General features: G+C 44.4%; 1 protein-coding gene across 1 annotated transcript; it reads left to right on the plus strand.

Moving 5' to 3' along the window:
* The first annotated feature begins 21,986 nt into the window (after positions 1 to 21,986).
* On the plus strand, positions 21,987 to 23,092 carry LOC123189165 (photosystem I subunit O). The gene is made up of 4 exons (XM_044601511.1): positions 21,987 to 22,231; positions 22,312 to 22,396; positions 22,487 to 22,666; positions 22,781 to 23,092. Exons 1-4 carry the CDS (start codon positions 22,156 to 22,158, stop codon positions 22,875 to 22,877), a joined length of 438 nt encoding a protein of 145 aa, XP_044457446.1. The 5' UTR covers positions 21,987 to 22,155; the 3' UTR covers positions 22,878 to 23,092.
* The last annotated feature ends 2,969 nt before the right edge of the window (positions 23,093 to 26,061 follow it).

Below are 26,061 nucleotides of genomic sequence, written 5' to 3' on the forward strand. Positions count from 1 at the left end.
TTATAAAAAGCACCAGTTAGAGAGCACCACTATCATTTGTATGCGTTGTTATTAATTTATATTGAATATGATAGTGACTGGATCTCTTTTACCATGAATTACAATGTCTAGTCAGCCCTTGATCTTTAGGGGTGATCTGCATTTATGTTTTGCGGTCTCAGAAAGGGCTAGCGAGATACCATCTTGTTATATCATATCATGATTGTTTTGAAAAGGTGTTGTCATCCGAGATTTATTATTATTGCTTGCTAGTTGATTATGCCATTGATATGAGTACATATGAGACCTAAATGTTATTGTGAATATGGTTAGTTCATAATATTTGCTGAAAACTTGAATGATGGCTTTACATATTTGCAACAACAAGATCAAACAGAGTTTGCAAAAGTTTTTCTTTATCACTTTCAGTTTGTCAACTGAATTGCTTGAGGACAAGCAATGGGTTAAGCTTGGGGGAGTTGATACGTCTCCATCGTATCTACTTTTCCAAACTCTTTTGCCCTTGTTTTGGACTCTAACTTGCATGATTTGAATGGAACTAACCCGGACTGACGTTGTTTTTAGTAGAATTGCCATGGTGTTATTTTTGTGCAGAGATAAAAGTTCTTGGAATGACCTGAAAATTCACGGAGATGATTTTTGGAATTAATAAAAGATATTGGCGAAAGAGTCAAGTGAAGGGGGCCCACACCCTGGCCACAAGGGTGGGGGCGCACCCTCCGTCCTTGTGGCCCCCTGGATCTCCACCGACCTCAACTCCAACTCCAAATATTCACGTTTGGGGAGAAAAAAATAGAGAGAAGGATTCATCATGTTTTACGATACAGAGCCGCCGCCAAGCCCTGTTCTTCCTCGGGAGGGCAGCTCTGGAGTCCGTTTTGGGCTGCGGAGAGGGGAATCCGTCGCCATCGTCATCATCAACTATCCTCCATCACCAATTTCATGATGCTCACCGCCGTGCGTGAGTAATCTCCTCGTAGGCTTGTTGGCCCGTGATGGGTTGGATGAGATTTAGCATGTAATCGAGTTAGTTTTGTTAGGCTTTGATCCCTAGTATCCGCTATGTTCTAAGATTGATGTTGTTATGACTTTGCTATGCCTAATGCTTGTCACTAGGGCCCGAGTGCCATGATTTCAGATCTGAACCTATTATGTTTTCATGAATATATTTGTGTTCTTGATCTGGTATTGCAAGTTATAGTCACCTACTATGTGTTATGATCCGGCAACCCCAGAGTGACAATAGTCGGGACACTTCCCGGTGATGAGCGTAGTCTGAGGAGTTCATGTATTCACTAAGTGCTAATGCTTTGGTTTGGTACTCTATTAAAAGGAGGCCTTAATATCCCTTAGTTTCCAATAGGACCCCACTGCCACGGGAGGGTAGGACAAAAGATGTCATCCAAGTTCTTTTCCATAAGCACGTATGACTATATTTGGAATACATGCCTACATTATATTGATGAATTGGAGCTAGTTCTGTGTCACCCTATGTTATAACTGTTGCATGATGGATGCCATCTGACATAATTATCCATCATTGATCCATTTCCTACGAGCTCATTTCATATTGATCTTTGCTAAGTTACTTTTCCGTTGCCACTCTTACGATTGCTACAAAACTACTATTGTTAGTTTTTCCATTGTTACCGCTACTTCCATACTACTTTTCTACTAAATACTTTGCTGCACATATTAAGTCTTTCAGGTGTGGTTGAATTGACAACTCAGCTGCTAATACTTAAGAATATTCTTTGGCTCCCCTTTTGTCGAATTAATAAATTTGGGTTGAATATTCTACCCTCAAAAACTGTTGCGATCCCCTATACTTGTGGGTTATCAGGAATCTATCATAGTCCTTTCGATAAGTAGAGTGTTGAACCCAACGAGGAGCAGAAGGAAATGATAAGCGGTTTTCAACAAGGTATTCTCTGTAAGCACTGAATTTATCGGCCACAAATAGTTGTGTGATAAGATAATTCATAACGGGTAACAAGTAACATGTATAACTAAGGTGCAGCAAGGTGGCCCAGTCCTTTTTGTAGCAAAGGACAAGCCTGGACAAACTCTTATATAAGGCAAAGCGCTCCCGAGGACACATGGGAATTATTGTCAAACTAGTTTTCATCATGCTCATATGATTCGCGTCCGTTACTTTGATAATTTGATATGTGGGTGGATCAGTGCTTGGGTGCTGCCCTTACTTGGACAAGCCTCCCACTTATGATTTAGTCCTCTCGCAAGCATCTGCAGATATGAAAGAAGAATTAAGATAAATCTAACCATATCATGAAACATGTGGATCCAAATCAGCCCCTTACGAAGCAACACATAAACTAGAGTTTAAGCTTCTGTCAGTCTAACAACCCATCATCTACTTATTACTTCCCAATGCCTTCCCCTAAGCCCAAATCATGGTGAAGTTTCATGTAGTCAACATTCACATAACACCACTAGAGGAAAGACAACATACATCTCATCAAAATATCGAACGAATACCAAATTCACATGATTACTTGTAACAAGACTTCTCCCATGTCCTCAGGAACAAACGTAACTACTCACAAAGCATATTCATGTTCATAATCAGAGGGGTATTGAATATCATTAAGGATCTGAACATACCATCTTCCACCGAATAAACCAACTAGCATCAACTACAAGGAGTAATCAACACTACTAGCAACCCACAGGTACCAATTTGAGGTTTTGAGACAAAGATCAGATACAAGAGATGAACTAGGGTTTGAGAGGAGATGGTGCTAGTGAAGATGTTGATGGAGATTGACCCCCTCTCGATGAGAGGATCGTTGGTGATGATGACGACTTTGATTTCCCCCTCCGGGAGGGAAGTTTCCCCGGCAGAACAGCTTTGCCGAAGCCCTAGATTGCTTCTTCCCAAGTTCCATGTTGAGACGGCGGCGCTTCGTCCCCAAAGCTTCCTTATGCTTTTTCCAGGTCAAATACATCATATAGAAGAAGATGGGTACCAAAGGCCTGCCAGGGGGCCCACAAGCCATAGGGGAGCGCCCGGGGGGTAGGGCATGCCCCCGGGCTTGTGGCCTCCTGGTGGGTCCCCTCTGGTATTTCCTTCGCCCAATATTTTTATATATTCCAAAATAATTCTCCGTAAATTTTCAGGACTTTTGGATTTGTGCAAAATAGGTCTCTCAGATTTGCACCCTTTTCGGTCCAGAATTCTAGCTGCCTATTCTCCCTCTTCATGTAAACCTTGTAAAACAAGAGAGAAAAGTCATAAGTATTGTACAATAATGTGTAATAACATCCCATAATGCAATAAATATCAATATAAAAGTATGATGCAAAATGGATCTATCAGCTATTCACAATGCTGAAATCGGGCGAGGTAGAAATCAAGAAAGAGCATCAATTGTTGATCGTTAATAAGACCACTAGTTTCAAGAAAAAGGGCAAGGGAAAGAAAGGGAACTTCAAAAGGAATGGAAAGGAAGTTTCCACTCTCGTGAAAAAGCCCAAAGCTAGACCCAAGCCTGAAACTAAGTGCTTCTACTGGAAAGGAAATGGTCACTGGAAGCAGATCTGCCCCAAATACTTGGCAGATAAGAAGGATGGCAAAGTAAACAACGGTATATTTGATATACATGTTATTGATTTGTACCTTTACTGATGCTCATAGTAGCTCCTGGATATTTGATACCGGTTCAATTGCTAATATTAGAAACTCGAAACAGGAGTTGCAAAATGAACGGAGACTCGTTAAGGGTGAGGTGACGATGTGTGTTGGAAGTGTTTCCAAGATTGATATGATCACCATCGCACACCCCCTCTACCTTCGAGATTAGTGATGAGCCTAAATAAATGTTATTTGGTGTGTGTGTGTGTGTGTTGAGCATGAACATGATTAGATCCTGTTTATTGCAAATACGGTTATTCATCTAAGTCAGAGAATAATTGTTGTTATGTTTACATGAATAAAACTTTCTATGCTCATACACCTAATGTAAATGTTTTATTGAATCTCAATCGTAATGATATACATGTTCATAATATTGATGCCAAAAGATGCAAAGTTGATAATGATAGTGCAACATACTTGTGGCACTGTTGTCAGTGTCAAAACCGACGGATCTTGGGTAGGGGGTCCTGAACTGTGCGTCTAGGATCGATGGTAACAGGAGACGGGGGACACAATGTTTACCCAGGTTCGGGCCCTCTCTATGGAGGTAAAACCCTACGTCCTGCTTGATTGATATTGATGAATATGAGTGTTATAAGAGTGGATCTACCACGAGATCGTAATGGCTAAACCCTAGAAGTCTAGCCTATGTGGGTATGGTAATGAGTATATGTGATGTCCTTTCCGGACTATCCCCTTCGGTTTATATAGACACCGAGGGGATCTAGGGTTTACATGGAGTCAGTTCCATGAGAAGGAATCTTCAGTCGCCAAGCTTGCCTTCCACGCCAAGTAGAGTCCAATCTGGACACGGTGCAGTCTTCGGCCTTCATGTCTTCACAGCCCATCAGTCTGGTCCATAGATAACAGGTCGGATGCCCGAGGACCCCATAGTCCAGGACTCCCTCAACTGCCGTTTAGGTCATATTGGTGTAAAGCGCATGAAGAAACTCCATGCGGATGGACTTTTGGAATCACTTGATTATGAATCATTTGATACTTGTGAACCATGCCTCATGGGCAAGATGACTGCTACCTCTTGAGCATGCGTTGGTTTTCCCTTGAAGAGGAAAGGGTGATGCAGCAAAGTAGTGTAAGTATTTCCCTCAGTTTTTGAGAACCAAGGTATCAATCCAGTAGGACACTACACGCAAGTCACCTAATACCTGCACAAACAAACAAGAACCTCGCAACCAATGCGATAAAGGGGTTGTCAATCCCTTCACGGTCACTTACGAAAGTGAGATCTAAGAGAGATAGTAAGATAAATATTTTTGGTATTTTGGTGGTATAGATTGGAAAATAAAGATTGCAAAATAGATAGTAAACTAGAATTATAGATTGAAAACTTATATGGTGTAAAGTAGACCCGGGGGCCATAGGTTTCACTAGTGGCTTCTCTCGAGATAGCATGTATTACGGTGGGTGAACAAATTACTGCCGAGCAATTGATAGAAAAGCGCATAGTTATGATGATATCTAAGGCAATGATCATGAATATAGGCATCACGTCCGTGTCAAGTAGACCGAAATGATTCTGCATCTACTACTATTACTCCACACATTGACCGCTATCCAGCATGCATCTAGAGTATTAAGTTAATAAGAACAGAGTAACGCATTAGGCAAGATGACATGATGTAGAGGGATAAACTCAAGCAATATGATATAACCCCCATCTTTTTATCCTCAATGGCAACAATACAATACATGTCGTTTCCCTTTCTGTCACTGGGATCGAGCACCGCAAGATTGAACCCAAAGCTAAGCACTTCTCCCATTGCAAGAAAGATCAATCTAGTAGGCCAAACTAAACTGATAATTCGAAGAGACTTGCAAAGATATCAAATCATGCATATAAGAATTCAAAGAAGAATCAAATAATATTCATAGATAATCAAGTTCATAAACCCACAATTCATCGGACCTCGGCAAACACACCACAAAAAGAGTTACATCGAATAGATCTCTAAGAAGATCGAGGAGAACTTTGTATTGAGATCCAAAGAGAGAGAAGAAGCCATCTAGCTAATAACTATGGACCCGAGGGTCTGTGGTAAACTACTCACACATCTCGGAGAGGCTATGGTGTTGATGTAGAAGCCCTCCGTGATCGAATCCCCCTCCGGTAGATCGTCGGAGAAGGCCCCAAGATGGGATCTCATGGGGACAGAAGGTTGCGGCGGTGGAAAAGGTGTTTCGTGGCTCTCTCCAAAGGTTTCAGGGTATAAGAGTATATATAGGCGAAAGAAGTAGGTTGGTGGAGCTGCAAGGGGCCCACGAGGGTGGGGGGCATGCCTGGCCCCCCTGGGCGCGCCCTCCTGCCTCGTGGCTTCCTCGCTGTTTTGTTGACGTCCACTCCAAGTCTCCTGGATTGCGTTTGTTCCAAAAACGATCCTCGCGAAGGTTTCGTTCCGTTTGATATCCCTTTTCTGCGAAACACTGAAATAGGCAAAAAAAACAACAATTTGCACTAGGATTTCGGTTAATAGGTTACTCCCAAAAATAATATAAAAAGGTATAATAAAGCCCATTAAACATCCAAAACAGATAATATAATAGCATGGAACAATCAAAAATTATAGATACGTTGGAGACATATCAAGCATCCCCAAGCTTAATTCCTGCTCATCGTCGAGTAGGTAAATGATAGAAAAACAGAATTTTTGATGTGGAATGCTCCCTAACATAATTTTCAATGTAATTCTCTTTATCATGAAGATCATGGTGCTATTTTGAAGCACAAGTGTGGAAAAAGGATAGTAACATTGTCCCTTCTCTCTTTTTCTCTCATTTTTTGTTGTTGTTTGGGATTCTTTGGCCTCTTTTTTTATTTCACTTTCCTCACATGGGACAATGCTCTAGTAATGATGATCATCACACTTTTATTTACTCACTCATAACTCAATGTTATAACTCGATACTAGAACAAAAATATGACTCTATGTGAATGCCTCCGGCGGTGTACAGGGATATGTGATGAATCAAGAGCGACATGTATGAAAGAATTATGAAAGTGGCTTTGCCAAAAATATGATGTCAACTACATGATCATGCAAAGCAATATGACAATGACGGAGCGTGTCATAATAAACAGAACGGTGGAAAGTTGCATGGCAATATATCTCAGAATGGCTATGGAAATGCCCTAATAGGTAGGTATGGTGGCTGTTTTGAGGAAGATATAAGGAGTCTTATGTGTGATAGAGCGTATCGTATCATGGGGTTTGGATGCACCGGCGAAGTTTGCACCAACTCTCGAGGTGAGAAAGGGCAATGCACAGTACCGTAGAGGCTAGCAAATTGTGGAAGAGTGCGTATGATCCATGGACTCACATTAGTCATAAAGAACTCATATACTTATTGCAAAACTTTATTATCCCTCAAAGCAAAGTACTACTACGCATGCCCCTAGAGGGATAGATTGGTAGGAAAATACCATCGCTCGTCCCCGACCGCCACTCATAAGGAAAGCACTCCAAGAACACCCCATGCTGTAAATTTGTCACACAATGTTTACCATACGTGCATGCTACGGGACTTGCCAACTTTAACGCAAGTATTTCTCAATTTCACAATTGCCCAACTAGCATGACTCTAACATTACCACCTTTATATCTCAAAACATCTATCAAGAATCATAGTATTCAATGCACTCTATATGAAAGTTTTTATCATACCCATCTTGAATGCCTATCATATTAGGACTAGTTTTATAGCCAAAGCAAATTACCATGCTGTTCTAAAAGACTCTCAAAATAATATAAGTGAAGCACGAGAGATCAATAATTTCTACAAAATAAAACCACCACTGTGCTCTAAAAAATAATATAAGTGAAGCACTAGAGCAAAATTATTTAGCTCAAAAGATATAAGTGAAGCACATAGAGTATTCTAATAAATTCCGATTCATGCGTGTCTCTCCCAAAAGGTGTGTACAGCAAGGATGATTGTGGTAAATTAAAAAGGAAAGACTCAAATCATACAAGATGCTCCAAGCAAAACACATATCATGTGGTGAATAAAAATATAGCCTCAAGTAAAGTTACCGATAGACGAAGACGAAAGAGGGGATGCCTTCCGGGGCATCCCCAAGCTTAGGCTTTTGTCTGTCCTTGGATTTTACCTTGAGGTGCCTTGGGCATCCCCAAGCTTAGGCTCTTTCCACTCCTTGTTCCAAAGTCCATCAAATCTTTACCCAAAAACTTGAAAACTTCACAACACAAAACTCAACAGAAAATCTCATGAGCTCCGTTAGTATAAGAAAACAAATCACCACCTTAAGGTAATGTAATGAACTCATTATTTATTTATATTGGTCTTAAACCTACTGTATTCCAACTTCTCTATGGTTCATACCCCCGATACTAGCCATAGATTCATCAAAATAAGCAAACAACACACACAAAACAGAATTTGTCAAAAACAGAACAGTCTGTAGTAATCTGTAGGTTATGAATACTTCTGTAACTCCACAAATTCTACCAAATTAGGAAGACCTAAATAATTTGTATATTTATCTACTGCAGTTGGAATCAGTATTTTATCGCTCTCAGGTAAAAAAAACAAAAATTATTCTTGTGAGTGCATACTTTCTGTTTTTTTCAGCAGGATCAAACAACAATCATCCAAGAAGATCCTAAAGACTTTACTTGGCACAAACACTAATTAAAGCATAAAAACACAATCATAACAGAGGATAGATGATTTATTTATTACTAAACTGGAACAAAAAGCAAGTAACAAAAATAAAATTGGGTTGTCTCCCAACAAGCGCTCTCGTTTAACGCCCCTAGCTAGGCATAAAAACAAGAATAGATCTAGGTATTGTCATCTTTGGTATGCAATCCATAAGTGACTCTCATAATAGATTCATAAGGTAATTTAATTTTCTTCCTAAGAAAGTGTTCCATGCCTTCCCTTAATGGAAATTGGAATCTAATATTTCCTTCTTTCATATCAATAATTGCACCAATTGTTCTAAGGAAAGGTCTACCAAGAATAATAGGACAAGTAGGATTGCAATCTATATCAAGCAAAATAAAATCTACGGGCACATAATTCCTATTTGCAACAATAAGAACATCATTAATTCTTCCCATAGGTTTCTTAATGGTGGAATCTGCAAGATGCAAATTTAAAGAACAATCATGAAATTCACCGAAACCTAGCACATCACACAAAGTTTTTGGAATCATGGAAACACTAGCAGCTAAATCACATAAAGCATAGCATTCATGATCTTTAATCTTAATTTTAATAGTAGGTTTCCACTCGTTTTTTCTCGAATATGCACGAGTGTGCATATCATATATTAAAGAAGAAAGGCAAAGAGTGCCTCCACCGTTTGTTATATGATTTCTATTACATGCTAATCCTCACCACTCACCCACCTCTCTACCCTACTAAAGAAGGGAGTTACATTCCCTTTTAGTAGACCCGCAGAGGACCAGATTACACCCTCCTCTCTCACTCTTTGCAACAGCTGAACGATAGATGGCCGAGCTTCATAAAAAAATTGCATTCCGGTGCTTCCACAACTCCCACCAAACAAGCGCGAAAATGGTGCGTAGATCTTTTGTGCCCACATTGTTTACTCCCTTCTTGTCAATGGCCCAGTCAGCCAACACATCATTAGGTGAGGGTGTCCATTCTGGTTTGCCCAGCGAGCCACAGATGGCCGCCCAAGCAGTCCGAGCGAAGACACACGTAAGCATTATGTGATTGATCGTTTCCTCATCTTGATCACAGAACGGGCACGCATCCTGGTGAGGTAGACCCCTACATGTTAGGCGATCCGAAGTCTAGCATCGGTCCTTCACTGCTAGCCAAGTAAAGAATCTGCACTGCATGGGGGAACGCGACTTCCATGTTAGATCTGCCGTAGGGATGACCTCCCTTCCGCAAAATGTAGCCGCATAAGCCGATCGGACCGAGAAGTGTCCCTTCGCCTCCCATGACCAGGCAATTTCATCCGACAAATCCTCATTGGCTTCCCAAGCAGAAACGTCTTGCCAAAGTGCAAAGAACTCATGCAACGTATCCGGTCCAAGGTTGGGGCCAAGGTCCGCTGCCCAAGACCCATTCTCCATAGCTTCGCAAACTGACCTCCTTCCTCGTGTCGGTGGTGCAATCAACTCATACACTCTAGGTGCAATCTCCTGGACTCTTCGCCCATCCAGCCATCGGTCCTCCCAAAGGAATGTTGTCCGACCAGAATGCGCTATAGACCTCATGGCTGCTTTACACAACAAGGTTGCTTCCTCGGCAACCTTGATCCTGAATTCACTCCACGGCCTTGTCCCATCAATTATTTTTAACCACGGCCAGCGAGCCTGCATGTCCACATTCATCCATCTAAGATTGGGCAGCCCCAAGCCACCTGCCCATTTGGGTGTGCACACCATGTCCCATGCAACCGCGCCGTTACCACCATTTGCTTCTGCCCTTCTACGCCACAAGAACCCTCGACAAAATGGAAATAATACCTACCAATGTATGCGGTCTAATGAGTGTTGAGGCACGCGACGAGCATCATTATTTTCTAACCTTTATAGATGATTTGAGTAGGTATGGGTATATCTACTTAATGAAACACAAATATGAAACATTTGAAAAGTTCAAAAGAATTTTAGAGTGAAGTAGAGAATCATCGTAACAAAAAATAAAATTTCTATGATCTGGTCATGGGGGTGAATATTTGAGTTACGAGTTTGGCCTTCATTTAAAACAATGTGGAATTGTTTCACAACTCACGCCACCTGGAACACCACAGCGTAATGGTGTGTTTGAACGTCGTAACTATACTTTATTAGATATGGAGTGATCTATGATGTCTCTTACCGATTTACCTTTATCATTTTGGGATTATGCATTAGAGACAATCGCATTCACGTTAAATAGGGAACCATCTAAATCCGTTGAGACGACACCGTATGAACTGTGGTTTGGCAAGAAATCTAAGTTGTCGTTTCTTAAAGGTTGGAGATGCGACACTTATGTCAAAAGGCTTCAGCCTGATAAGCTCGAACCCAAATCGGAGAAGTGCGCCTTCATAGGATACCCAAAGAAACTATTGGGTACACCTTTTACCACAGATCCGAAGGCAAGATCTTTGTTGCCAAGAATGGGTCCTTTCTACAGAAGGAGTTTCTCCTGAAAGAAGTGAGTGGGAGGAAAGTAGAACTCGATGGGGTAATTGTACCTTCTCTCGAATTGGAAAGTATCAAATCAGAGAAAATGTTCCTGTGATGCCTACACCAACTAGAGAGGAAGCTAATGATGATGATCACGAAACTTTGGATCTAGTTACTACTGGACCTTGTAGGTCGACCAGAACACGTTCTGCACCAGAGTGGTACGGTAATCTTGTCCTGGAAGTCATGTTATTAGACCACGGTGAACCTATGAACTATGAAGAAGCTATGATGACCCTAGATTTCGATAAATGGCTTGAGGCCGTGAAATCTGAGATAGGGTCCATGTATGAGAACAAAGTATGGACTTTGGTAGACTTGCCCGATGATCGGCAGGCCATTGAGAATAAATGGATCTTCAAGAAGAAGACAACTGCTGATGGTAATGTCACTGTCTATAAATCTTGACTTGTCGCAAAAGGTTTTCGACAAGTTCAAGGGGTTGACTACGATGAGACTTTCTCACCCGTAGCAATGCTTAAGTCTGTCTGAATCATGTTAACAATTGCCGCATTTTATGATTATGAAATCTGGCGAATGGATGTCAAAACTGCATTCCTTAACGGGTTTCTTAAAGAAGAGTTGTATATGATGCAACCAGAAGGTTTTGGCGATCCTAAAGGTGCTAATAAAGTGTGCAAGCTCCAGTGATCCATCTATGGACTGGTGCAAGCATCTCGGAGTTGGAATATATGTTTTGATGATGTGTTCAAAGCATATGGTTTTATACAGACTTATGGAGAAGCCTGTATTTAGAAAAAGGTGAGTGGGAGCTCTGTAGCATTTCTGATATTATATGTAGATGGCATATTGCTGATTGGAAATGATATAGAATTTCTGGATAGCATAAAAGGATACTTGAATAAGAATTTTTCAATGAAAGACCTCGGTGAAGCTGCTTATATATTGGGCATCAAGATCTATAGGGATAGATCAAGACACTTAATAGGACTTTCACAAAGCACATACCTTGACAAAGTTTTGGAGAAGTTCAAAATGGACCAGTCAAAGAAAGGGTTCTTTCCTGTGTTGCAAGGTGTGAAATTGAGTCAGACTCAAAGCCCGACCACGACAGAAGATAGAGACAGAATGAAAGTCATTCCCTATGCCTCAGCCATAGGTTCTATTATGTATGCCATGCTGTGTACCAGACCTGATGTGTGCCTTGCCATGCGTTCGGCAAGGGGGTACAACAGTAATCCAGGAGTGGATCACTGGACAACGGGCAAAATTATCCTTATAGGACTAAGGAAATGTTTATCGGTTATGCAGTTGATAAAGAGTTCGTCGTAAAAGGTTACGTCGATGCAAGCTTTGACACCAATTCAGATGACTATGAGTCTCATTCTGGATACGTATTGAACGTGGGAGCAATTAGCTAGAGTAGCAACATGCAGAGCATTGTAGACATATAAATTTGTAGAATACATACTAATCTGAATGTAGCAGACCCATTGATTAAACCTCTCTCACAGGCAAAACATGATCACACCTTATTACTCTTTGGGTGTTAATCACATGGTGATGTGAGCTAGATTATTGACTCTAGTAAACTCTTTGGGTGTTAGTCACATGGCAATGTGAACTATGGGTGTTAATCACATGGCGATGTGAACTAGATTATTGACTCTAGTGCAAGTGGGAGACTGATGGAAATATGCCCTAGAGGCAATACTAAAATGGTTATTATTATATTTCCTAAATCATGATAAAGGTTTATTATTCATGCTAGAATTGTATTGACCGGAAACTTAAATACATGTGTGGATACATAAACAAATACCGTGTACCTAGTGAGCCTCTACTAGACTAGGTCGTTGATCAAAGATGGTTAAGGTTTCCTAACCATTGACATGAGTTGTCACTTGATAACGGGATCACATCATTAGGAGAATGATGTGATATACAAGACCCAACCGTTAGCATAGCATATGATCCTTCAGTTTATTGCTACTACTTTCTTAATGTCAAATACATGTTTCTTCGACCATGAGATCATGGAACTCCCAGATACCGGAGGAATACCTTATGTGCTATCAAACGTCACAACATAACTAGGTGATCATAAAGATGCTCTACAGGTATCTCCGAAGGTGTCTATTGAGTTGGCGTGAATCGAGATTGGGATTTGTCACTCTATGTAACGGAGAGGTATCTCTGGGCCCTCTCCATAATACATCATCACAAGAAGCTTGCAAGAAAAATGACTAAGGAGTTAGTTACAAGATGATGTATTATGGAACGAGTAAAGAGACTTACTGGTAACAAGATTGAACTAGGTATGAAGATATCAACGATCGAATCTTGGGCAAGTAACATACCGACAGACAAAGGGAATTACGTATGTTGTCATAAAGGTTCAACTGATAAAAGATCTTCGTGGAATAAGTAGGAATCAATATGGGCATCCAGGTCCCGCTATAGGCTATTGACCGGAGAGGTGTCTCGGTCATGACTACATTCCCGAACCCGCAGGGTCGCACGCTTAACATTCGTTGACGCTAGAGTAGTATTGGGATATTCGATGAGTGGTAACCAAATGTTGTTCAGAGTCGAGGATGAGATCCCGGACGTCACGAGGAGTCTCGGAATGGTTGAGAGGTAAATATTTATATATAGGAAGTCATATTTTGGGTTCCGGAAAAAGGTGCAGTTTTTCGGTATTGTACTGGGAAGCTTCCAAAAGGTTCCGGAGGATTCCGGAGGGGTCCGGAAGTCCACAAGTGGGTCCACCACGACCCAAGGGCTAGCAGGGGCTATGGGGAGGCGCCTTGGCCTTATTGGACTAGGCGCACCAAGTCCTCAAAATCCCATGTGGCTAGGGAAGGCAAAAAAGGAAGGAGTCCTAGTAGAAATAGGATTGGACTTGGAGTCCAAGTCCTCTCCCCCTTTGAGCGTGTAACGCCCTCGATGCGGCTATATCTCCCACGTGTCGAAGCACGACTTAGAGGCATAACCGCATTGAAAGCAATGTCGCAAGTGAGGTAATCTTCACACAACCCATGTAATACATAAGGGAAAGAGATACATAGTTGGCTTACAACCGCCACTTCACACAATTACATGAATAAAGCATTACAACATCCAAATACAATCAGGGCCCGACTACGGAGCCAAAATAAAAGAAGAACGCCAAATGTGACAAAGGTCCCCGATCGACCCCAACTGGGCTCCACTACTGATCAACTAGAACGAAACAACACAAAGGACAAGATCTTCACCGAGCTCCTCCTGAGCTTGGTTGCGTCATCTGCAAGGGCTCATCAGCACCTGCAAGCTGGTTTTGGAAGTATCTGTGAGTCACGGGGACTCAGCAATCTCACACCCTCGCGATCAAGACTATTTAAGCTTATGGGTAAGGTAAAAGGTATGAGGTGGAGCTGCAGCAAGCGACTAGCATATATGGTGGCTAACATACGCAAATGAGAGCGAGAAGAGAAGGCAAAGCACGTTCGAGAAAGTATGATCAAGAAGTGATCCTAAAACAACCTACGTCAAGCAAAACTCCAACACCGTGTTCACTTCCCGGACTCCGCCGGAAAGAGACCATCACGGTTACACACGCGGTTGATGCATTTTAATTAAGGTCAACTTCAGGTTTTCTACAACCGGACATTAACAAATTCCCATCTGCCCATAACCGCGGGCACGGCTTTCGAAAGTTCAAATCCCTGCAGGGGTGTCCCAACTTAGCCCATCACAAGCTCTCACGGTCAACGAAGGATATTCCTTCTAGCGGGAAGACCCGATCAGACTCGGAATCCCGGTTACAAGACATTTCGACAAGGTAAAACTAAACCAGCAACACCGCCCGAATGTGCCGACAAATCCCAATAGGAGCTGCACATATCTCTTTCTCAACGCACACCGGATTGTCTTAACTTCCGGTAGGCCAGCCCAGAGTTGCCCCTGGTGGCCACCGGCGGCTGACAGGTTGGACCAACACTCAGAGGAGCACTGGCCCGGGGGTTTAAAATAATGATGACCCTTGGGCGCGCGACCCCCAAGGGAAAAGAAAAGGCTAGGTGGCGAATGGTAAAACCAATGTTGGGCATTACTGGAGGAGTTTTATTCAGGGCGAACAATCAAGGGGTTCCCATTATTACCCAACCGCGTAAGGAACGAAAAATCCGGGAACATGACAACGATATGACGGAAACTAGGGATGCAAGAGTGGAACAAAACACCAGGCATAAGGCCGAGCCTTCCACCCTTTACCAAGTATATAGATGCATTAATTAAATAAGATATATAGTGATATCCCAACAAGTAAACATGTTCCAACAAGGAACAACATCTCCATGTTCCAACAGGGAACAAACTTCAATCTTCACCTGCAACTAACAAGGCTATAAGAGGGGCTGAGCAACGCGGTAACATAGCCAAACAATGGTTTGCTAGGACAAGGTGGGTTAGAGGCTTGGTTCAACAATATGGGAGGCATGATAAGCAAGTGGTAGGCATCGTAGCATAGGCATAGCGAAAGAGCAAGCAAAGATAGAAGTGATTTCGAGGGTATGATCATCTTGCCTGAAATCCCGCAAGGAAGAAGAACGAGTCCATGAAGAAGACAAACGGACGTAGACGAACGATTCCTCACAAACGCGACGTTATCGGAACCAACCCGAAGAAGCACACCGAAAAGAAGCACACAACATAGTAAACAACCACCACATAGACATGGCATGATGCACAAAGAAGTATGATGCATGTCCGGTTTAAAGAGGGCATGGCAAAGTGCAACAACCAAAACTACAAATTAAGTGGAGCTCAATATGCAACGGGTTGCATATTGACGGAACACCACATCCATTATTTAGTTCTCTCTCGGTTATGTACCCAACAAGATTAAATGTTGCTAGCATGTCAAGAGGATGAAGCAAATGAAAACTACCTATCTAGGCAAGTTTAAATGAGGCCGGAAGCAACGAACAACAATTCCGATAAATCCCCATATGCATATATTAGGTTTGGTGCTGTTCTACCCTAAACATAATTTTAGAGTTGTTAAGCATGCAAAGTGAAGCCACCATGTTAAACTAGGCATTTTTCTACCCCATTTACATATAAAGATTATTTAAAACCGAGCTACGGTTATTTAGTTATGAAATAAAGCATTTTAGCATGACATAGGAGCAAATTTAAACAAACATCATTTTAAGCATTTTAAACATGGGTGAAAATGACATATTATGAAACTAGATGAAAATCTAAGCAAGTTTCATATTAAGTTTGTTTTAATCCGATGCACGGTTGTGAAGTTATTAAATGCATGAAGTATAGGGTCCAAACTGTAAAACTGCAATTCCCTGGAAATTAGCTAAATTCACAGAGACTGAAAAAAACATCCACGGGCTGAAACTGGTGCAAGTCTGGGCCAACTGGAAAAAAAATACAAAAGGGACGCTGCTGGGGGGGGGGGCTTCTCACCATGGGCCAAGGCCCAGTTCGGGCGAGACGGCAGGCTTAAGCTGGGCCTGGGAGAGGCGCTGGCCTCGTGCGTGCGAACAAAGGAGGCCACGCGAGGAGGCAAACGGCGACGAGGCTGGGACGGCACGAGGACGACGCCGACGAGCTCCACGGCCACGGCGAACGGCGGAACTTAGCGGATCTGGACGGACTCGAGGGAAGGGAGGCGGCTTGGCATTGCAGGAAGCAGCAGAAGCAGCGGGCAAGGCGGGGTCGAGCGGCGCTCGATGCAGAGGCGATGTAGCGGCTGATGCAGAGGCTCCGCGGCAGCGGCTTGTAGGCGGACTTGGCACGGCGGCTTGCCGGTGGACTTGGCGCAGCAACAGGCGATGCAAGGGAGTCGACTTGGGCGCTAGTCACTGGGCGTCCTCGTCCTCGAAGCAGCGGGTCACGCAGGCGGCGGCTCACTCGTTTTCAGCGCGCACAGAGACGAGCGGGAGGATGCAGAAGCAGGGCACGATGACAGGGAACTTGGCGCACGGTGGAGCGACGGGAACGGGAGGCGGAGCTCGTCGAGGATGAAAGGATCTGCTTGTTTCCGGGCCGGATCCGGCCAACGGGGCGTCGACTGAGCTCCGGTGAGAGTTGACCAAGGCGATGGCGAGCTGCAGCTGATGAAAAACAGAGAGAGAGGGAGATCGTGAGAGAGAGCCGGGGAGCACGAGGAAAAAAAGAGGGGAGAAGGGAGAGGAAGGCCCAGTCCTGCTGGTCTGGTGTTGCCCATCGCCGGCGGGGACGGCTGGCTTGATCCGCTCGGGGTCGAGGTGAGTGCCTCTGCGAGAGGAGGTAGATGCTGGTTGCGTGCGGGTGGATGGAGGATCTCGGGCGTGGAATGGATCGAGGGGAAGGTGGAGGCTGGTTGGGGGGGAACTGGCAGGGGAGATCCCAAGGGGAATTTGGTGTAGTGGCGGCGGCGGCGATGGGTGGATGGGACATGAGGCCTAAAATTTAGGGTTAGGTCCTAAATTAGACTAGGGAGTCTATATATAGGGAAAGAGGGGAGTTTGGATCATCTGATTGAAATTCGACGGTCGAGAATAAATGGGTTAGGAAATCCAAATGATAAAACGGTGATGTTTTGTAGATGTTTGGGGATGATCCGGATCCAACGGTAACGACTGTCCGAGTCGGGTCCGGGACAGATTTCGGACGCGCGCGGGAGGAGGTCCACGGACTGACGAGAGAGATTAGGTAGGGCCTGGCGGTAGGTAGTGGACTGTGCAGAAGGGCTCGAGCTGAGAGAAGAGAAGAGAGAGAGAGGCCGGCGACTGTTTCCGGAGACCGAAAACGTTGGGGCGTCAAACGAACTCCGATTGCGATGAAACTTGGCAGGCGGTCTACCTACACCAAAACTAGACCACACGCCAACTCTCAACCCAATCCGAGAACATTTTCCGGCCACTTATAAAATACTATCTCGGACATGTCGCGGACGCGTGCAAGTGTGGTTGGGCTCAGAACGAACAACGGAGAGAACTCGGAGAACCCGGACGAATGCAAGTTTTGAAAAACATGAAGATGATAAGCAAATGATGACTTGATGAAATGCAACACGCAAGCAAATGACATGGCAACGCAGCGACTAAACTAGAGGACACCTGGCACATCGGTCTCGGGACATTACAGAGCGTCTCCAATAGACGGTCCATATGTAAAAATAACTAACTTTTGGAGCTTCGAGAGCAAAAAGCGCTGCTCCAACAGACGGTCCATATGTAAAAAAAATTGGATCACCGCCTTCCGAAGATGTAAAATTGAAAACTTCGTGATGCAAATTTACATCACGAGATACAACTGATGTAAAACCGCGGTCGCCCGCCAAATGACCAACCACCATATCATTCTCCTTCCGCCACGTGACTACCCGCCCGTGACCGCCCGCCGCAGCTCCCCTCTCGGCCGCCGGCCCGCCGTAGATCCAGCCCCCCGACACCGATTCCACCCCGCCTGGGCCACTGCCTGCCGTCGCGCCGCCCCATCGTGTCCGCCTCCACTCTGGCCGCCTCCACCCCGCCCCAACCCCGTCCGCCTTCTCTCCGACCGCCTCCGCCTCTGGTCAGTCATCCATCCGGCCCCGCTCCGTCGGCCTCTGCCCGGCCCCGCTCTGCCCGCCTCCTCTCCGGCCTCCTTCGCCTCTGGTTCGTCCGCCGCCCCATGTCGTCCACCTCCGCCCCGCGTCGCACGCCACCGTCCCACTCCGTCCTCCTCCGCCCGCACCGCACGCCGTCGTCCCGCTCCGTCCGCCTCCGTCCCGCTCCACACGCCGCCGCCCCGCTCCCCGCTCGGCCGCAGCTCTGACTCGCTCCCCGCTCGGCCACCGCCCGCTCATCGATGTCGCCAAAAGAAGACGCCAAAGGGAAAGTCCAGTTTCTTCGGTGTAAGGATGAAGCTCTCCGGGAACTTCGGAGTGGAGTTCTCCTACGTCGGGTGGAGTTGGTGGCTCGGCACGTATCCCACCGCCAATGAGGCCGCGTGTGCCTACGACGTGGCGGTGTAGCGTGCCAGACGGCCGAAGACGGACTTCAACTTCCCGGAGGTCGAGTCCCAGCAGGTGGCGGAATGGCTCGTGCCGCAGGGCAACGGGATGGAGGAGATGCCGGCGAAGAAGGCGAAGAAGAGACCGGCAGTTGTCGTCGCTCCCGGCGAGAGCGACGAGGTGATGATGGATCGGTTTGCGTGAGAGCATCCGCAGTACGTCCAGGCCGAGCTGGAGCACTAGTGGAAGCACGACGTCGAGGCGAAAAAGAAGGGGGTGAAGAAGGAGGACGAGGCTGGCCCCTCGACTGTGATCCCTATCGAGTCGTCGGATGAGGACTGGGGTCACTTCGAGGAGGAGGACGAGGGTGCGATGACCCGACCAAGGACGAGTTCTGGGAGCAATTCTGTAGCTCCAACGACGAGGAATAGTTTCATCTAGTAGTTAGAATAAGTAGTAGTTGAATTTGTGTATGAAACTATGTTGAATTTCATGTTTGAACTATGTTGAGATGAATTAGTAGTTGGTCATTTTAATCTTCGTTTTGGACCATCTATTAGAGTTGCTCTTTTATTTCCATCTCCATTTGGACCATCTGTTGGAGTTGAGCCTTTTTCGAAGATGTAAAAAGCACTTTTTGGTGCTCCAAATTTGGACCATCGCCGGTTTGGAGCACCAAAATATACATCATCTATTGGAGATGCTCTTAGTTGCACCCTAGGGCTTGGAGGGGCTATTTCCCATGCCCCTCCACCTATATATAGAGGGGAGGGGTGCCCCAAGAGGACACACCAAGCCCTTGGCGCCTTTCTCTCTCTCTCTCCCATTACTCCGTAGTTCCACCGCCTCGTCCTGGCGACGCTTAGCGAAGCGCTGTCAGTGGTCCACCACCACCATCACCACCACGCCGTCGTGTTGGTTGTGATCCCATCTACTTATCCTCTCCCGCTTGCTGGATCAAGAAGGAGGAGACGCCATCGAGCCGCACGTGTGCTAAACTCGGAGGTGTCGTCCGTTCGGCACTAGATTGGTTGGATCGTGATTGGATGCGAAGAGTACGACTACATCAACCACGTTGATAAACGCTTTCGCTTAGAGATCTACAAGGGTATGTAGATGCTCTCCCCCTCTCGTTGCTATGCATCTCCATGGATAGATCTTGCGCGTGCGTAGATTTTTTTTATTTTCCATGCAACGTTCCCCAACACTAGCAGGCTCATCAGAGAGGTGAACATCCATCAACCTTCTCACCAGATGCAACCATGCTACCCATCGGTCTCCTACCAAAGATCTTCAGAATTGAATGTTTAAAGGGTTGGACTATAGTATTGTAGCAACATAAGAGTCCTTGCGTTGGACAAAATTATACAGAGACATATATTGTGTGGCTAAAGGTGTCTCCCTAACTAGGTATCCTCACAGAATCTAATTGAATTACCGTTTCCAATGATGAATTGAGTTCTATGGAAGAAAGCTGCTTTCGTTCTCATTAGCCCCTTCTAGAAAGGTGAGTCATTAGGTCTAACGGTAAACTAGGCCAAGGTCTTAGATTGCAAGTACTTATTACACAAAATTTGTACCCACGTACCTTCGGTCCTAACAAAGAGCCTGCACAGCCATTTACTGAGCAGACTTCTGTTCTTTACCTCTAAATTCTCAATTTCGAGACCACCCTAATCCTTCAGCCCACAAATAATACCCCATTTGGTAAGCATATACTTTCTCTTTATTTCGTCGCTATGCCAAAAGAATCGTGATCGATAGAAGTCCAACCTTTTCCGTACGACCGTACCCCTACAGGCACTTCAAAGAAAGACAAAAGAAACATCAGCATACTCGTGAGTACTGAGTTTATCAGTATCAGCCGACCTTCGTATAACATAAGCTTACCCTTCCAGCAGCTTAGTTTTTTTTCAAATCGATCTTCAATACATTTCCGCGTATAACATAAGAAAATTTACTCCATCCGTTTCAAAATACTTGTCACAGTTTTAGTTCAAGGAGGAAATAGTAATTAAAAAGGTAAAAAAAATCTGATCTTTTTTTAAATAAAGTTGACCTTTTATTGTACTTGTAAAAATATTTCTGCAGAGTGAAACCCCTGTTGACTACAGAAGAAAAAAATTAAGGCCAAATAGGTGTGAATAGTACCTTGTAGCAAAAAAAAGAATTCCTTGAAGTCAATCGGGATTTTTCCTTCGCAAAAATTTAACTAGTGCAAAAGAAAGACAAGTTTATTCCAAAAAATGTTGCAGAATTTTTTGACTTTTCCGTTAATGTTTTTCCCATACGGTGTATACACTCGAGAATCAAAGGGCATTTCCCCAACAGCCACGGCGTAGAGAGAAAAAGCTAGAATCAGTTCCTTTATTTATTTTTTGAAACGAGGCAAAAGATTTGCCATTTCATTGATTAAGAAGAAGGTTTCAGACAAAGCCGCAAGCGGCAAAAGGTAAAAGATTACTCTCGCGGCATTACAATACCCAAGTGCTTGGCACCTGCCAAAGCCCAAAGCGACACCTCTTGCTTGATCTTGTTAATGATTACCACCGAAGGGACTGCAACGTTGCGAAAGACTCTCGCGTTGCGCTCGGACCAAATCTCCCATGAGATGAGCATCATTAATGAGGCAAGGGCTTTGGGCGAGCTGAGACGAATCTGAAGGTTATCGTTCCACCATCCTTTGACCGAAGCGCTCACCGACCAAGAAGAAGTAGAGATGTGGTGCATTCATGTGAGCCTTTTATTTGTAGGTAGGCTATCTATGTCAATTCGGAAAATTTGCTAGACATGATACAATAATTCAGTCTTGAAGTTTCTTCACCCGTGCTCTCTTCGTCCTTGTACTAACTTCATTGAATTAATAAAGTAATTTTTTTCTTTCAAAAAGATTAATAGTAAAGTGAGTTCATCGTTTAAAAGATTGAATTACATTGGGTAGGCCTTTTTTGAGCTACACAATCACTCACAAATGTGTGCAGCCACCACCACATATGTAGATCAATTGCTAAAGCGAAAGATGAATTTGTGATTTCAGCACCTCACTACTGGAAACAGGCGAAGCTCCGAGTGTAGCTAGGATAAAGGTCACCATCGATATACCAGGCCTTATCCACACATATCCAAGTGGAGCATCCCCATAGGCCGCTCCTACGGCAACAAATCTATTCCATCCACCGCAAGTGATCCACATCAGGAATGGCCCCACAACAATCTCCCCCTCTCGTTTGCTCTCGCCACCGCGCGTCTCCATCCGTGCCCGTAGCAGGCAGCACCCACCAGGAAATAAGAGCTAGCCGGCCGGTGCTCCACACGGAGACGTACGACCATTCGCATCGCAGCACACCAGCTTAGACATGGCCGCCGCCGCCTCCTCCACCGTCTCCGGCCTCGCCGGCGCCGCGCTCGCCCGCCGGCCAGCCTTCTCTACCAGTACGTGCCATAGTCGACCTCTTATTTGACATTTATGTTGTGTGTGTTGAAATGTTGGATCTGTGTACGTACGTGCGTAGGCTTCACGAGTGGCGGCCGGGTGTCGGCGAGGAACCCGCTGATGACAAGGAACCTGGAGAGGAACGGCAGGATCACCTGCATGACGTAAAAAGACGACTCTGTTTTACACATACATCGGCGTGTGAGTTGCCGTGTCACTGACGGATTGTTTGTTTCGCGTTGCTGGGCGATCAGGTTCCCGCGGGACTGGCTGCGGAGGGACCTGAACGTGATCGGGTTCGGGCTGATCGGGTGGCTGGCGCCGTCGAGCATCCCGCTGATCAACGGCAACAGCCTGACGGGGCTCTTCTTCTCCAGCATCGGCGAGGAGCTCGCCCACTTCCCCTCGCCCCCGGCTCTCCAGTCGCAGTTCTGGTCAGGATAAACCCAAACCACTCGTCATCACACACACGCACTAGTCACCAGCAGTATATATGCTTGTGTTTCAACTTGGGGTTTGATTCTGGTTAAATATAATTGACACTGCAGGCTGTGGTTGGTGACGTGGCACCTGGGTCTGTTCATCGCGCTCACCTTCGGCCAGATCGGGTTCAAGGGCAGGACCGAGGACTACTTCCAGAAGTAGTGAATTAACTAGCTTTGGTTCATGCATGTGCGTCGTCCTTAGGCTGCTCAAGGGCTGCTTCTGCGCATGCGTGTTCAATGTAAAATCTGTCATGCCTTTTGGTTTTGTGCATGCGTCTGGCTTCGCAAGCCGTGTGATTCCTGTTTGTTAATTACCTCTTCCATGCTAAGCACAAAACTGAGTTCAACAACAACAAAAAAAAATTCAATTTGTCACCATGGCATGTACTTTTTGCGAAAAAACTTTCAATCTATTCATCAAACATCATGGCAATACAAAGGACACAAATAATACAAATTACATTCATGTCCATATGACGACTAAAAGCATGGGAGCAAGCCAAACATGCGGCGTCATCATCGCCTCTCTCTCATCGGAGTCGGGCAAACTTTATTGTAATAGACAATCACGAGGTCGTCGTGCTAAAATTCTAAAGGATCAGCGCACTTGAACAACAACCGCGACGATAAAGAGAAGTGTAGACTGGAAGGATCCAAACAGTTCCACCAAAGAAAAACATCAACCAAATCCTGCAAGATCATCCGGAGACACACCTCAACACGCCCTCCGACAACGCTAGACGCATCGTCAAGACGGAGGCTAAGCAGGGAGAACCTTATTCCTTCTTCAGAGAGCCGTCGCTACCTTACCTTCCCGAGTCGGACACGAACCCTAAAAAAGCTCAAAAAACACATAAAATGAAGTAGGAGTCCTCTCACCAGGAAAGGCCAGGATCCATCCCGCATCCATGGCTGTAAGGCCACTAGAGACAATGCAGGTCAGCGGCGGCGGTGGCGGGAGGAGGGGAACCCTCGTCCTAGGAGAAGTTGCTTGTGGAGGAAAGCGAGGTGCTCCATTGCATGTATGTTTGATTATGACGGCCAATTAGCCACAACTCTAAACTTTTTCTTTAAAAGACATTTTTCTTCATAGATTTAAAGATATTGATTCGGAACTGTAAAACAAACTTGACACATAACACAAAATATTTTCGTTTGACTATTTTTTGAATGATTGGAAGATTGCTCACCGTGCCTTTTTTGACGGAACACAACAATGTGATCAAATTTTCACTGATCCAGACAAAGGAAAAGAAATTCACCATGCTCCACCATTGAGACTCTTTCAACCCCAGCAAAAAAGAGAAGACTCTTGCAATAACTAATCGAATCTATGGTGTGTTGCTAGTTGCCCCTTGGGCATCTGTTTTTCTACACCATTAAGACCGTGTTGGACAAATCACTTCACGGAGGCAGATAGAGTCGAGACACCCATTTGAAAAATCAGGATTTGTCTCTTATGGGTCTTCAGAATGTTCGTGAGATGATCGCCATTCCCGCCTGGTATTTGTGGTGGGTAAGGCGTAAATTGGTTCATGAAGAGATAGTTCCAGATGCTTATCATATTACTATGTGGATTCATGCTCTAATGACAAACTATGTTTCGCTTCCTCTTCAAATGCTACCCTTAAAAGAGAGGGTTGGATCCGCCCCATGTGGGTTTGTTAAACTTAATGTCGATGTTTTTTTTATCAAGACTTGCTTAGGGGTACGGTTGGGCTGATCTCTAGGGATTGTAAGTGAAATATCATTGCTCAGGGGAACTAAAAAATCTACTGGTGTGCAGATGTCCTGGCGACTGAAGTTTTGGTGCTCAGATTCAATCTCTCCCTTGTGCAAAGGGTGGGATGCAACTGACCCATTATTAATTATGATAATCTGGAGGTCATTGACACTATGAAGAATGGAGGACATTTCGGCTATGGCGACAATAGTTTTCGACAATTGTTACCATTTTGCTTGTGATTTTCCTATCTCTATGTTAGAACATTATAATAGAGAAGAAAATAAAGTTGCTCGTGAGCTTGCTAAGCTAGCTAGATTTTTTTTGACTTTTTATTGGTTTGAGGAACCCCTGAATAAAGTTGTACCCTTCCATAAATGATGTAATTGTCATTTCATTTTAATAAGGTTTGTGCATTTGTTAAAAATGAGAGTTGAGAGACCCATTTCTCTTGCACCGCCACACAATCTTGATGACACTGCAGTTTGCAACTGGATACAAAAAGTAAAAAATTTGAACCATAACTAAACACCCAAAATGTACATCATGGTCTCCACCACCTATAGAGTCAGAATCAGTCGCTGGAAATGTAAGAAATAAATGAAATATGCCGACATATCACTTGCATACATGAAACCACGAAAATCACCTACCGGACCCAGAATTCCAATTAAGAAGTTTAAGTGGCTAACATTAGAACTTTGAAGGCCACGACTCTTGGTTTTTTTGGTAATGCTTAACTTTGGCTTTTAACACATAAATATGTTTTTTGGGTCTAGTATCCAAAATCACAAAGCCAAAGTAAATGCCTAATCAAACACCCCTACAACCGATACAAGAAAGGACAATAGGTCAATCATTAATCCATGAACAATGCATGACGAGTCTTTCAAATTGCTAGTGAGTCCATTTAAAATGGTTAAATCGATTCCCTAAACTTGGCAGTGCAGTTTACTTAACCGCAAGCCGCTACATGGATCAAACCCTAATATGATGGCATGTGACCTGGACCACACACAATGGCCCTCATCCTTCAAATGCACTTACTGGAAAAGGTTCCCAAGAGATTAACATTAGCTATCCTGAGAGCAATATGTGGGCATTTTGATGGGTGGACATGAACCACTTAGTGCGCAACTGATTGGTTAAAGAGGAGATGACGTTTGTGGAAGAAGGTGTTGTTCGAGGTATGGCTCAACATCTCTAGCATGTTTTGTAGTGTCACTTCTCTATGATATAGACTGCCATTCTAAACCCTGGTGGGAAATTTCCGTCAGTTTGGGCACATTTGGATGGATTAGCCATTGTGATGTACATGCTACCCAAGATGACAACCAAATGAAGAAGCTCTCATAGTCTGATGCATGTTTACAACGGCAAAGCTTGAGCAACATTTAAGAGGTGACCATGACTTGAAGGGGGGCAAATTAGTAGGGACGGAGGGGCTAATCTCTAGTTGAGACACTAGTTACGCCTAAAATCTTGCATGCTCTTCAATAAATGCACAAATTAGGGGTGGGCATGGCCCCTATTGGTCTATGCTAAGCTTCGCCACTGCATGTGTATATTCACCCAAATTAACATTAAAGGCATTGTTTGTGAGCAATTGATAAAACATATC

Source organism: Triticum aestivum, chromosome 2A (assembly GCF_018294505.1).
Source record: "Triticum aestivum cultivar Chinese Spring chromosome 2A, IWGSC CS RefSeq v2.1, whole genome shotgun sequence".
In the NCBI taxonomy this organism is placed as follows: domain Eukaryota; kingdom Viridiplantae; phylum Streptophyta; class Magnoliopsida; order Poales; family Poaceae; genus Triticum; species Triticum aestivum.

Bases quoted from the DNA above. Each gene is read 5' to 3' on its own strand.
- LOC123189165 (XM_044601511.1), top strand. From the start codon at position 22,156: ATGGCCGCCGCCGCCTCCTCCACCGTCTCCGGCCTCGCCGGCGCCGCG. The intron at 22,397-22,486 runs GTAAAAAGACGA...CTGGGCGATCAG, and splicing joins GGCAGGATCACCTGCATGAC to GTTCCCGCGGGACTGGCTGC. The intron at 22,667-22,780 runs GTCAGGATAAAC...TTGACACTGCAG, and splicing joins GCTCTCCAGTCGCAGTTCTG to GCTGTGGTTGGTGACGTGGC.